The sequence below is a fragment of the Zalophus californianus genome, chromosome X (assembly GCF_009762305.2).
Source record: "Zalophus californianus isolate mZalCal1 chromosome X, mZalCal1.pri.v2, whole genome shotgun sequence".
Classification (NCBI taxonomy): domain Eukaryota; kingdom Metazoa; phylum Chordata; class Mammalia; order Carnivora; family Otariidae; genus Zalophus; species Zalophus californianus.
Window position 1 is genome coordinate 16,295,014 of NC_045612.1, and position 13,752 is coordinate 16,308,765.

Consider the following 13,752-nt stretch of genomic DNA (forward strand, 5'->3'; position numbering starts at 1 on the left):
TATTCCTTCTCAGCTCCAAATTCAGAATTCTAGCCTGCCCAGTTGAAAAATGTTCTGGTTCTTTAAATGTGTTTTCCTGTGGCTTGTGTGACCGAGTTCTGCCTGTAGGGGGCGCGTGAGACGTGGCAGGAGAAGACTTGCTTCCTGGTCCTGGGCAGCGGGCACAGCAGGCTCCTGGGGGGCATGAGGCTTCTCCAGCACCAGGCTCCCCACCGCACGCAGCTTCTCGGGGACCAGGCTGCTGCAGGGCAGCGTGGCCAGCAACACCCCAAGTCCCGCAGCTTCCCTTACACCTCCCTGGGGCAGTAATAATGATTGTCTTCTGGCCAGACACTTCCGTGTGCACAGCACTCCCAGAATGCCTAGGGGGCTTATATCCAGAGATTCCCGCGGGGGGGGGGGGGCGCGGGGGGGGGGGGGTGACGGGACACCTTTCTATCAAGTTCCGCGGGAGAGGCACCACAACCTCACCGCCGTTGTGTGAGTTGTTTCCCGGCTCCTGGAGCAAAGTCAGGACTTTAACCCTGGGAGTGTGGATACTTTTCCCTGGGGGGCCGGGGGGGGGCCTCTCTGTGCCCCGGAGGTGCCTCTCCCTGGGCTGCGGTGTCTTCCTGGGGGATCTCCGTCAGCTCTGTGGAGACACTTGGTTGGGTTCGGATCTCAGCCCAGGGGGAGGCCTTTTCGGGGCCGCTTATCTCCGCCATGTTGGAGAAGAGGCTGTCCTGGGTGGTGTCTTGAGTTCCGTGAGGGACTCTCCTTGTGTCATGGTCTCCGCGCCGGTGGGGGGACGCGTCTTTGGGTGATTACGTCAGTCCGACGTGCGGGGCAGGCAGTGTCTCCTGGCGCTGCATTCAAGGTCTGTGAGGGGGAGGTTTCCTCGGGTGCATCACCTCAGCCCTTGGATTCGTCTCGCTGCGGGCTTCGACCTCAGCCTGTGAGAGACTCTCCTTGGGGCTTAGCTCAGCACGAGGGGGCACGTTCCCTTGGGGGCTGTGTCTCAGCCGCGGTGGGGCCGGGCTTGTCTGCCGTTGTGCTGGCCCGGGGTGGGGCCTCCTCCCGGCCCGGGGAGACCTTCCTGGGGGCTCTGTCCCCTCCGACGGGGGGGCTGTTCCCCGGACGCTTTGGGGTGACCGTGGAAGTGTCCGCGGGGGGCTCTGCCTGAGTCGTGGCAGGGAGAGAACCTCACCTTCCCAGCACTGGGCCTTTGGGCTCTTTCTTGGCGCCCCCTCCGAGGTCTGGGGAGCTGAGACTCTTCCTCGGAAGGGCCACCCCTGCCCCGAGGGGGGATTCGGCCTTGAGCGCTCTCTCTCAGCCCTAGGTGAGGAGGGATATGGGGCACTCCAGCGCCCTGATGGAAGGGGGCTACTCTTCCTCGGCTCCCCTGACTCCGCCATGGCTGGGGGGCGTTTCGGGGGCTCTGGCTCTGCCCCTGCCTCAGGGGGTGGGTTCTCCCGAGTGTGGTGTGTCGCAGCCTCTGGGTGAGGTCACCGTTGGCTGCTCTCATGCACGTTGGGGTGGCTTGTTCTTCCTCGGATGCTCTGCCTCCGCCTGGGGCGGAGTAGTTTTCAATGATTTGTGTATCTCGGTCTTGCAGGGGTCCTATGAGTAACCTTTCACCTGTGATCTTGGTCCTCAAGGTGGGAATCTGGGGCTGACAATATATGAGAGTTGGTAGCATCCTAGACTCCCAAACCCTTGCCACATAGGCAGTCTTTCATCTCAGTCACGCTGGCGGGTGTGCGGGAGCCTCTCGTTACGTCTAAATGTGCATTTTGTGCTGATTAATGTGGTTCCTCGGCCGTTCATGTATGTGTTTTAGGAAGAGCTTTTCCTGTCCTTTTCCCCACATTTTACTGAGGCATTTGTATTTAAAATAGATTTATAGTGCAACATATATTTACATTTGTGTATATATATATATATATATTTAAATATAGAATTCTCTCTGTCTTCTGCTGATCTGTTTTGATTTGTCCCTCTATTCTTTTTTTTGCTAATGGAGAGAGAATGTGGGCACGCCAGCGTGGGAGGGAGGGGGAGGGGGAGGGGCAGAGAGAGAGGGAGAGGGAGAATCTGGAGCGGGCTTCCCACCCAGCATGAGCCCAATGTGGGGGCTCGATCTCTACCACTGTGAGATCATGAGCTGTGAAAAGTGAAATGCTTAACCAACTGAGCCATCCAGGTGCCCCATCTCTCTCTCTCTCTCTCTCTCTCTCTCTTTAAGATTTTACTAATTTATTTGAGAGGGGCAGATGGAGAAGCAGACTCCTCCCTGAACAGGGAGCCCAATGCTGGGCTCCATCCCAGGACCTTGGGATCATGACCAGAGCCGAAGGTAGCCGCTTAACCCAATTGAGCCACCCCCAGGCAACCCCCAAGTCACTCTCTTAACAGTGTCTTTTTGATGAACAGAATTTCTCAGTTTATGTCTAATCAGTCTGTTCCTCATGGTCAGTGCTTTTATTCTTTTCAAAAGCTTTGCCTACTCTAAAGCCATGATGGTAATATCCTAAGTTTCCTTCTAGATCTCCTGTTCACCAGAGATCAATGTTGTAGGGACGGGAAGGGGGTCAGAGCAGAGGTGAATTTCCACATAGGGAGCCGGTGGACTGACTGAATGGACCTCAAGGGTTTGCAAGCCCGGGTGTCAGTAATCCAGCACCTGCTGTTCCCAGATTGATGTCTAGACTTTCTATCTTGTCCCACTGGAGTATCCGCCCACCCTTGCTCCACCACCACAGAGTTGTCATTGCCCCTCATTTGCGGTACATCTGCTGTCTGGCAGTGTGCAGTCTTCCAACTTGGTGCTGTTGCTGAAAGACGGTCTCATCTATTCTAGGCCCTTTGATATCCATATACTGTTTACTATCAGCTCTCCTATTTCCCCACAAAAGGAACAGGATGGGTTTTCTGAATTTTAAATTAAATTCCTGACACTTTAAATATGAAGAAATAATTATTCTGGGCAGAATGACAGTCATCACTTAATAACGAGTCTTCCAATCCACAAGGTATGGATTTCTCTCCATGTACCGAGGCCTTTGCTTTCTGTCCATGAGGTTTAGGTTCCCGTGTAGTGCCTCAGCACACGTGCTGTCAGGTTTGCTCTATGGGTTTTGAGGCTTTTCTTTCTTTCTTTTTTTTTTTTAAAGATTTTTTATTTTTAAGTAATCTCTACACCCAACTAGGGTTCAAACTCACAACTGCAAGATCAACAGTCCCACCGTCCCCTGACTGAGCCATCCAGGGGCCCCGTGACATTCTTGACACTGTTCTAATGATATTTTATTTTGTTTTTGTTTTTAAGATTTTATTTATTTATTTGAGAGAGCGGGAATGAGAAATAGCACGAGAGGGAAGAGGGTCAGAGGGAGAAACCGACTCCCCGCCGAGCAGGGAGCCCGAGGCGGGACTCGATCCCAGGACTCCAGGATCATGAACTGAGCCGAAGGCAGTTGCCTGACCAACTGAACCACCCAGGCGCCCTCTAATGATATTTTAAATATCTTTCTCTAATTGGTTTGTTATTACACAGAAATACACCTGGTTTTGATTCTTGCTCTTTACCCAGTTGCTTGGCTATTGTATACTGACTAATTCTCAGTACTTTGCATCTTTTTGACTCTCTATGTACCAAAACGTGTGAAAGTGTGAACAACGATAACCTCACTTCTTCCTTTCCAAATGTGTACTTATTATATTTTACTGTCCGTTTTCAGTTCCTCCAGTATGTTCTTGAAAACACAGTGGACACCCTTGTCTTTGTTAAAACTCAAGAAAAAAAGGGTTGGGCCTGTCACCATTAAATACAACACTTGTGTACATTTTTGGGGGAGGGGGAGATAGCCTTTCTTAGGTTAAAGAAGTTGCCTTTCATCCGACGTCGCTGATGCTTTTTACCGTGAACAGGTATCCAACTTCGACCCGTTTTTTACAATGGCCCCGTGACTTTTCCTTGGTTTTCGCTGTTCACGTAGCACACGACACTGATGGATTTTCCAGGGTGAAACCAGTCTTCCTTCCAGCAATACACCCAACAACCACATGCCCTTTGGATTTTTGTGTCCCGTTTAAATTCATTTGCGAACCCATCATTTAGGAGTTGTGCGTCTATATTCAGGAGAGAAATCCGGGTTGTTGGTTGTCCTTTCTTCCAGTGTTTTTGGACGGTGTTGGTAACACGTTTATATGGGACTCAAAAAATGAGTAGGAACTCACACATTTCTCCTCTGCTCTGAAAGTGTTTGTGTAAGACTGGTATTCTTTCCCTCCTGAATGTTTACAGGACTCCTCAGGAAAGCCTTCAGGCTAGGGAGGCTTCTCATTTGGTACTAGACCTTGTACCACATACAGGAGCATTCAGATTTTCTGTTTCTTCTTGGTGAGGTTTGAAATGTTTCATTGTTGTCGAAAAGTGTCTCTTTCATGTCAGTTTCCCAATTTGCTATAAAGTCATTCTGGGTGTTCCTGTCTTTCACAGAACTCCCTTCCGGATGCAGGGTTCCGTCTCCGGCTTGGTTGCTAGTTTTGTTCACCTGTGGCTAAAAGGTCCTCGATAATCGTGCCAGGGAGGCTCCTTAGTCTGTTCAGGCTGCCATAGCAACATGTCAGAAAGTGGGAAGGTGACAGGGACAGAAATGGGTTGCCCTGGGCTGTGGAGGCCGGGAGACCAGGACCAGGCAGCCGGCACCAGGACGATGTAGAGAAGGTCCGAGGCCTAGTTCAGAGTCGGGCGCCCTCGTTCTGCACTGCGGGAGGGCTCTGGGTCTCTCTGCAGCCTCCTTTCTGGAGCACTAATCCAATTCAGGAGTGGGCCACCGTCTGGACCTCAGCACCTGCCAAACGACCCTGATGCCTCCCAATACCAGCTTCCCCGGCGGTTTGCATGTCAGCACATGCTTGTGGGGAGACACAAGTGTCAGAACACAGCATAGCTCTCACTCTCCTTTCCTGGGATTTTTTGTACTCCTTTTGCACCTTCCTCCATGGACAGACCTCATTCATTTGCAGCCGTGTTACCTTTCTAAAAGAATATAAACCTCTACGTTTTCCTCTCTGTTCGCCATTACGTGTGTCGCACAGATTCAGTCATGCGAGTTTTCCTAGAGTTCAGTACTAAGTATTGATCTGGAAGTATGGTATAAAATTTTGGAGTACCTTTGTTGTGTTGCGAAGAAGTACTTGTCTAATTTCATGTGTTTAGAGAACTTGGTCTGCCTGAAACTACGGATCGGGGTTTTATTGACAGGGTTGCCAATGTTTGCCTGCTTGAGAAGAAATTATATTCTGATTATTGGGTACAGGATTCTATGTGAGGCCATGATCAAGTCTATTGAGGGTGGAATCTTCCAATCTATGCATTTGCTATCTGGGGCCTGAGCCGAGCAACTGGCACATTCTGATTGAAGCCCCGTAGAGCAAAATGATTGGTGGAGGTGGACATGTGCACGAAGGGATTCCATCACAGCAAACCTTCGGACTTCTTGTGGGAGCGCTAGGGAAAGATGTAAGCGCATTCTCCTGCTACGCAGGCCTTGAGTAGCACGTCACTGAGGAGCCCTGGCAGCCACTTGGCAATCATGAGGAGGAGCCAGAACTGGGATGAAGTGGCTTCAGAAAAGCAGAAAGGAACCTCGGGAAGAGACCAGACCCTTTGTCATGTTTTTGATACAGGATTCGGCTCCTTTCATGCTAATCTCCACTTAGCTGTTGGCTTCTTGTATCGTTTTAGCCAAAACAGGAGAGGTTTGCGCTCCTGTGATTGAAAGCACCTTTTGCAAAACAGCGTTCACCGTGGCAAGCAAAGGAGCACACACAGGATACATTTGGAAATCCGCAGAAATCGTACCAGCCGGCAACAACCACTCTTCACATTCAGTATGCCCAAAGCCTGGCGTCTCCTCAGAAAAACGCAATGTTCTTGGTAGATGTGGTTCTTAGTGTGGAGACAAACGTCCGTTTGCCAATGCTCCCCCAGAGTGGCCAGACTCCACGTTTAACAACTCAGAGACTGCAGAGCCGCTGTGAGGGGGAGAAGGGCTCCTTCTGCACTTCTGTAGACAGGTACCATGGAGGATGCCCGGCCGGAAGCCTGAGAAACTAAAGGAGGGGCGGCCCCTGGGCTGGCCTGGACTCGGCTTTGAGGAGCGATTAGCCTCCCGTGCTGGTCAACCCTCATGTGCTCACATGAGTCCAGGCCCCGATCTTCAACAGTTCTGGTTCTAATGCAATGAAAATTTGGCGTGTCAAGTGAAATGCAATGGAACTTTTGCAGCTGAAATGTTACTAAGGGAGTGTGCAGGGCACGATAGTTCTCCGAAAAAGTGGATCCACACCCGGTAAGGTCACAAGACACGGACAGAGATAGAAGCATGTCAGTAGTGGGGTGAAGGAAGTACCCGCGAGCCGACCGTACTGCTTTTCTCCTAGTCCCTCCTGCTTCGTGGTTCCTTGCGAATGTGGGGAACACAGCAGTTGGGGGCTCAGGTCACGGATATCAGCGCCCATCCGAGCTCCTTCTGGCCACTCTTCACGTGACCTGCCCCTTCGTCGTCTCATCGCTTTCACGAGATGGTCCTCTGCCGAGTAAAGGCATTTCGAAGACGGATGACACTGCAGGCTGAGGGCTAGGGAGCCGGGCGAAGGCACCTGTTGCCGGGCCAGCCACCCATCCTGAAAATCTCTGTGCCTCGCGATTGCTCCTGAGCCCCACATCGACCCTTCCTTCCCTTGTCCCTAGTTTGTGTCAGAATTCTGCTTTTGTTGGAGTTCTTCAGAGAATGTGACCTCCTGTTGACCCCAAGGTGGCTCGGGCCATCGGAAGGCCCTCCTCCCTTCCCCTGTCCTTGAATGTAAGTTCCTCTCCGGCCTAGGAGCTGTTACAAGATCCCAGATTCAGGAGGAGTGCTGTCGGGCCCATCTGGACGGTGCCTGGGATGAAGCCCACGTAGGCGACTATATAAACTTCTAGGGTTCTGGCCGGTTGTGCACAGACCTCCTCGTGGGCCCGCCCAAGACCAGCCTGGTATGTATGTTCCTTGCTTCTCCAACCTGCCAGGAGCCATGCGGAGTGGCCTGCCTCTTTGGCGGTCTGTCCTTGTCTACCCGGTAAGGGGCCGGTGGCTGATTTCACTCAGATGCTCCGCAGGGAGCTCACAGGCGCCAGAGGCCAGGAGAGCAGAGACGTGGGTCCGGAGAAGGGGGCATCCTTGGCGCATCCCAGGCTTGGCCACAAGGCTGTGTGTGGGGAAGTGCGGACGTCCGTCAGATGTCTGGGGACACCCCGACAGCCCCAGGCGGTCTGATGCGCTCGTGGGGGGAGCTGCGGCGGGTCCCCCCGACAGAGACGGGGAGCCCACGGCTGCGGGGCGGGCCGGCCTCTGCTGTGGACAGATGGGCCGCCAGCGGTGCCCAACGACAGGCCGCAGCTCGGAAGGCAGGGTGGAAGAAGAGCTGCGGGTAGAGAAGGGGCTGCGGGGTGCACCGCTGCACGGGCCCGGGGTGGTGGAGAAGGCGGGACAGCAAGACGGCACCTTGGAGACTTTGGGCGCCTGTTTGCAAGGTTACGGGCCACTGGCTGCCTTCGGATTCTGGTCTCAGTGCTGGGACACCGCCTGACAGCCGCTAAGAGGGAGGACTCGGGAGTCAAGAGGAGGAGGCACTGGTGACGGAGGAGGACAGGGACTGCGCCCCGTGCCCTCTGACCCCTGAAACAAAGTAAATCCTAGCGGCACAGCCCCAGGCCGGGGGACCCCCAGCTGGGGAAAATGCTGGGTGATTGCTCCTATGCTCGCTGAGCTCACTGACAGAGGGGCCCCTCCCAGCCACAGGCCAGGGCATGCCTGTACCCGGGAATCCGTGGCTGTGGGATCCGGGCCGATGGCTGCTTGACAAGGGGCCCAGGCCCTAGGCAGTGACAAGGGGGGGGCCCAGAGCCCTAGGCAGTGACAAGTCAGGGATGGACGCTAGGGTGCGGACACTGTGAAGTTGAGTTGGATGATCATGAAAAAGCCCTCGTGAGGTTAGGACATGTGGAGAAACATTGGGGATCGCCCGCCAGGCAGTCTTTGCTGTTTCCCACACTCTGGCTCCTGAGGCACTGAGACTCCCGGCCATGAGGAAGCCGATGCCCTCGCGGAGCCCTAGCCACCGCCCCTGCGGCACACCCAGCAGATGGCGAGCGAGGGCGGGCTGACCACACCGCAGCACCAGGCACGACGGGACCGGACCAACAGCGACTTGGTTAATGCAGCAACAGCCTGCCCTGTGCGTTCCAAACTGTGTCCCAGGCAACTGCCCCGGGATCTGGGCCCATCTGCCCGAGTTCCCGACGGGTGATGGGGTGGCAAGCGATTGCACGGACCCGTTGGCTCCCACGGAGGGTTCTCCATATGGCCCGGTTTGTGCAGACAACACGTGTCTCCTGATGCCGACTTTCCCCCACTGGGCAAACCGAGACCCCCCTCATGAGGGGACCGGAGAAGCCAAGTAGTGTGTCCACATACCCTCGTCAAACAGACGGTGATCGGGCTCATGGTTTAAGGAACTGGGCCAAGGAACATGACACGGAGTGGTGGTTCCCAACCGCTGGAGACCTGTGGGCAGCAGGAAGGTAGAACAGAAGACTGGGAGATTAAAGCAGCAGATTAAATTGTCAACAGTGAAACCACCTTGGTCTGGTGGACTTCACAACTGTCCTAGGTTTAGGTTAATACATTTGGAGGACCACGAAGGAGGGCCTGTTTGTTAGCTCATCCCGAACTGGGAACCCCTGCCGAGATACCCAGCATCATAAAGCTATGGAAGTCTCAGGACACAGCCATTGTTCTGACTCTCCAGGTGGATCACTGTGCTTTGCTGCTCAGGACACCAAGCCCCATGCGGCTGGGAGAGGCGTGACCATCCGGAATTTGCCAAGGGATGTACACCAGCATGGGTGTGTTTCTTCTTAGCTGTTCAGGGAGGGGAAGCTACTCCATGCCCTCTGGGATCCCACTGCTCTCCTGAGATGCACTGTACCCAGACTGGAGCAGGCAGCATACCCGGCTGGGAGGCCGCACCATACCCGGCTGGGAGCACGCACCGTTGTTAGAAGGGAGAAGGTGGTTTCCTGCTCCGGGGATCCCGCTCCCAGTCCATCTCCTCTCGCCTGACAGTGTTGCCTTCCCTGACCAGCCTGTGCGGGACGCAAGCCAGGTCACGTTCCCTGGCGCTGTGGCCACATTAGCGTGAACAGGTCAGGCCACAAGTGCGATTCTTGCACAAGGGGAGTCCCTTCCCGTACAAGCACTGTCTTTGTCTTTCCCGCCTTGGACTTCTGCAGCTCCTCTGGTGTCCGGTGACAGAACGGGCCCCAGATGCAAAGGCCCCAGATGCAAAGGCCTTTCTACAGCGTGGCCACACTGAAGCGGCACAGGAAGCGAGCCGACTGGGCGCGTAGCCAGAGAGCTCGCAAACGAGCCTCCTGCATGCCGAAGAAACGCCTGGCTGAGCGCTCAGGACGCATTGTGGAAGAGGGAAATGTACAAGGTTGTAAGAGCCAGGCCCGACGGGTAGGATGCTTGCGTTGTTTTTCAAGTTTTTATTTAAACTCCAGTTACTTACCATACAGTGTACTATTAGTGTCAGGTGTAGAATTCAGTGATTCCACATGGCCGTACAACACCCAGTGCTCATCACACTCGGGCCCTCCTTCCTCCCTGTCACACACTGAGCCCGTCCCCATGCCCACCTCCCCTCCAGTAACCCTCCGTTTGTTCTCTGTAGTTGGGAGTCTGTTTCCTGGTTTGCCCTTCTTTTGTCCCGCCATGTTCATCTGTTTGTTTCTTAAATTCCACATATGAGTGAAATCGTTTGCGGCTTACCTTTCTCTGACTGACTTACTGCGCTTAGCGTTCTGCTCTCTAGCTGCCCCGGCATCATTGCGCGTGGCAAGATGTCATTCTCTCTGACCGCCGAGTAATATTCCATTGTATATATACAGCGCGTCTTCTTTTTCCACTTATCAGTCGGTGGACATTTGGACTCTTCCCACAGTTCGGCTTTCGTAGATGATGCTGCTCTAAACATCGGGGTCCATGTACCCCTTCAAATCAGTAGTTTTGTATTCTTTGCGTAAATGCCTCGTACTGCAAATGCTGCTTGATAACGTACTTCTATTTCTATCTTTCTGAGAAACCTCCATCCTGTTTTGGAGTGGTTGCATTTTGTGCTCGCTTTGGCAGCACATATACTAAAAATTGGAGTGGTTGCCTTTTTGTCATTAATGGAACGTGTTTCTTGATGCTCCTCAGGAAGTGATGAGTGATAAAGCAGAGGAGGCTGCAGCTGGGCCCAAAGGCCAAGTGAGACGTCCTGGAAAACCCATCACTCTGCCTCCGTTTAAGAAAAGGCTGAGCATGCCGCTGCCATCAGTGAGAGAGGAAGGAGACGGAGCATCCCAACCCAAGGGCTCAGCCATGTCCTGGGAAGATGGTGAGGATGGCTGTCCTCCCCTCCCTGACGTGACCCGACCCAGGGCAGCCAGGCCTCTGGCTCCTCCACGCCTCAGGATCAGTTCCTATCAAGGTCACCGGCTTTGGGTGATGCTGCCATTACTTTCTCAGCCACACGGGACCAGGTGTTCACTCTGTCCTCCCTGGAAACATTCCTGGCTTCCCAAGCTCTGCACTCTCCTCATTTCCTTCTCCTTGAATTTGCCTCCGTTCTCCTTTCTGATCTTCTTTCTCTCCTCTTAAGACTGTCATTGTTCCTGAGTCCCACTGTTACACTGTCCCTCATCCCACACTGCCTCATCACTCAGCAAGCTGCTCCAGTAGCTGCTGAGCTCGCATCCTGCTTTCCCACTTGACCCCGTGTAGCCCCTTTGTGCCCGTGCACCCAGAGTGACCATGTCCACACAGATGTCAGGTCATGACATGCCTGTCCTGAAACCCATCCTCAACTCCCCCGAGCACGTAGAACGGAGTCTGAGCTCCCGATGCTGGTCTCCAGGCCCGGCACCCCCTGACCCTGTCATGGTCTCCTACATGCGCCCTCACCGTGTCCTTCTTGCTCTCTCTGCGTCTGTCCTTGGCTCCACAGCCCCGGTTAGTCCCCTCCTGGGGCCCTGCACGGCCCTCCCGGCAGCTGGACCTCCTCCTCTGCGTGTGCACAGGCCACCTCCGTCTCCTGTTCCTGGCTCTGCCCAGGGCTCACCTCCTCAGGGGGCCCTGCCCGACCACGCCTCACACAGGCTTCCCCTCCTGCTCTCGCTCACATCCCTGCTGACTTCCTTCCTTCCTAACACAAAGTCAAACTGTTTCATTCCCTTTGCTCATTGGGTATGTACCCTCTGACGTCCACAGGAGGTTATACATCCCAAAAGGAAAATGGTTCTTCTGCCTGGTTTACTCCTGACCCCCGGCCTAGATGAATGAAGTAGACGTGTCAAACTTGAAGGAAAAAAATGCATTTTCTGAGACCGAAAAGCCAGATGAGGAAGATCATTTAGTGACTGGGGTTTCTAGTGATGGAGTGCCAATATCAGGCATCCTGACATCAAGTGACACGTTCAGCTTTTCACCTTGTAGAGGGCATCAAGGGAACATTAAATCATGAGTTCCAGGGCTTATATATCTATCTGGTATATTTTCCTGGTTATGAAATGAAATATTAGAGACTGTGGAACACATGGATGTGAGTGTGGGTTTGTTGAAATGCATGTCATTGCAGCTCCACCTTGAATTAGGTTTCCAGATGCACTTGTCCTTCACAGTATCCACAGGGAGAGAAGGGTAAGTGGTTGATCCCCACCTGATGGCTTCTGGTCAAATTCTGTTCTTCCAGACTTTATGAATATGGCAGGAGATGGTATTCCACACAGTCAGGTGGATTCTTTGTGTCATGACTTAGCCAGTGTCAGCAAGGGTGGGCTGATTCACAAACCTGGTCGTCATGCACTGGTGGGAGAAATCATTCCCAGTTGTCTTTTTGCAGATGACCCCAAAGTCACAGCAATGTTGGGAGATGTGCCAGATCAACTGCCGATACCAGTGAAAATCAATATGGAAATAAAAGAGCAATTAAAGAAAGAATTTCAACAGTTTGGAGGAAGTAAGTAGAATAAGAATTTCTGTCCACAAAACTCCAGGAAGTCTTTCCCATTCTATGAATCTGATTAGATTCAACTGACCTCTTGAGGCTCATCCTTTGCCAGAATTGGGTTTTCCGAGTTAAAATGGTTCCTCTTTAGTTTGACCAAAATGTCCCAGTAAACCTTTTTTTCTTGTTCTTTTGTGTTTCTTAATTGGTTATTGTGTACCAGATTCCACTGGTGGATATGTTTGGATGTCTGAATGTAAGCATGGAAAGCATAGGTACTCTGTAACATTCTAGCCATGGAATGATTGCTGAGACACCAAGATTGAGTTCAAACCCCTCTTTGTACTTCAGAAATATTGAAGGTTTATTTTTCTAAATATCTCCAGAATATGAAAAAGTCTTCAAATTGCTTGAAGGAGTGCAAGGACCTCCAGAAGTGCAGAAAAAATTTGTTGTATATGCCATGAAGGAAGCGGCAAGGTGAGTGTAGGAGGAACTGTCCAGTATGTTTCACAGCAGGGCCCAGTGTGCTGCTGGGTGAGGGGTGGGGTAGGGCCCTGTCTGGCGTTTCTCAAACCCTGGTCCTCACTCAGAGTTCATGTCATCCCCCGTTATTTAGTTCAATATATCTGAGTCTCTCCTTCTTCTAAGCTCAAGGAACCCTCTGTTCACACCAGAGTTTGAGGTGGGCCTTGACCCTGAACTGGCACTCTTTGTATTAATGGATTGTCCCTTACCACACAGATGTGTTTTCTGTTCTGTAAATTGAGCTTCTCTTTGCATTTTCTACAGAGCCTCCTGCATCATAAATTCTTTCGGTATCTTTTGGTTAACGACTTATCTCTTTATTTTCAGATTTAAAAGACAAGACTTAATAAGTCACCTTGGGAAGTTACTAGATAAACTAGAATATGACCAGTTTCTCAAGAAAGATGATGGCTTCCCAGAATTATAATCCTGTTATCGCAATGATCAATGAGAAAGCAGAACCTGTTGGCTGTCCTGGAGTATGACCAGATATTGTTGATGCCTCCCAGCATGAGCTAGCTAAGAAATTGTCTTCTTGAGGCTAAGAAAATGCACTGCAACTTTCCTGTTATAAGTTTCTGTTAGTAAAAGCTGGGCTTTTGCCATACGCATTTTGTTGAATGACTAATTTGGTGTTTTTGTGTTTGTTCTCCACTGAGTTTGGGGATATTATTAAGTCATCAAGTAAATACTATTACAGTTTTCATTTCTTTTGTGTGTTCTGTGTCTCATTGGCAATTATGACTGGGCACTGTCTAGCCATTTCTTATTCCCTTTTTCTGGGGCAGCCCCTCATCTGGTTCTTGTGCTTGTCCTGAGGGGATGACTCACACCTTAATTCCTGGGGGGTCTGGACCATTAGTTGTTCTGTCTGCATTGTGTTGTTGTAATTTTCCATTAACTATTCAGAAACATGAGAGTTCCTAGAAGAGCTTTATTTTTTTAATTATATTTATTTATTTATTTATTATGAAGTCCTTATACATTTCACACATACTCCTTCTTAGGCCGTGTGTAGTGGCAATCCAGCTTCCTTTGATAGTCACATTCCATGTCTCCATACCACAGAGGAACCTCTTTTTTGCTCATTGACTGACATAACATAATAAAATAAAATGAAAAAAGAAGAAATCCTGGGGCCAA

The 13,752-nt window shown here is 51.8% G+C and overlaps 1 protein-coding gene across 1 annotated transcript; it reads left to right on the forward strand.

Moving 5' to 3' along the window:
• Positions 1–871: 871 nt before the first annotated feature.
• LOC113931439 (cancer/testis antigen family 45 member A8-like) lies at positions 872–13,284 on the forward strand. The gene is made up of 5 exons (XM_035725670.1): positions 872–934; positions 10,293–10,473; positions 11,977–12,093; positions 12,468–12,561; positions 12,937–13,284. The coding sequence occupies exons 2-5, from the start codon at positions 10,299–10,301 to the stop codon at positions 13,034–13,036; spliced, it is 486 nt and encodes a 161-aa protein (XP_035581563.1). The 5' UTR covers positions 872–934; positions 10,293–10,298; the 3' UTR covers positions 13,037–13,284.
• The last annotated feature ends 468 nt before the right edge of the window (positions 13,285–13,752 follow it).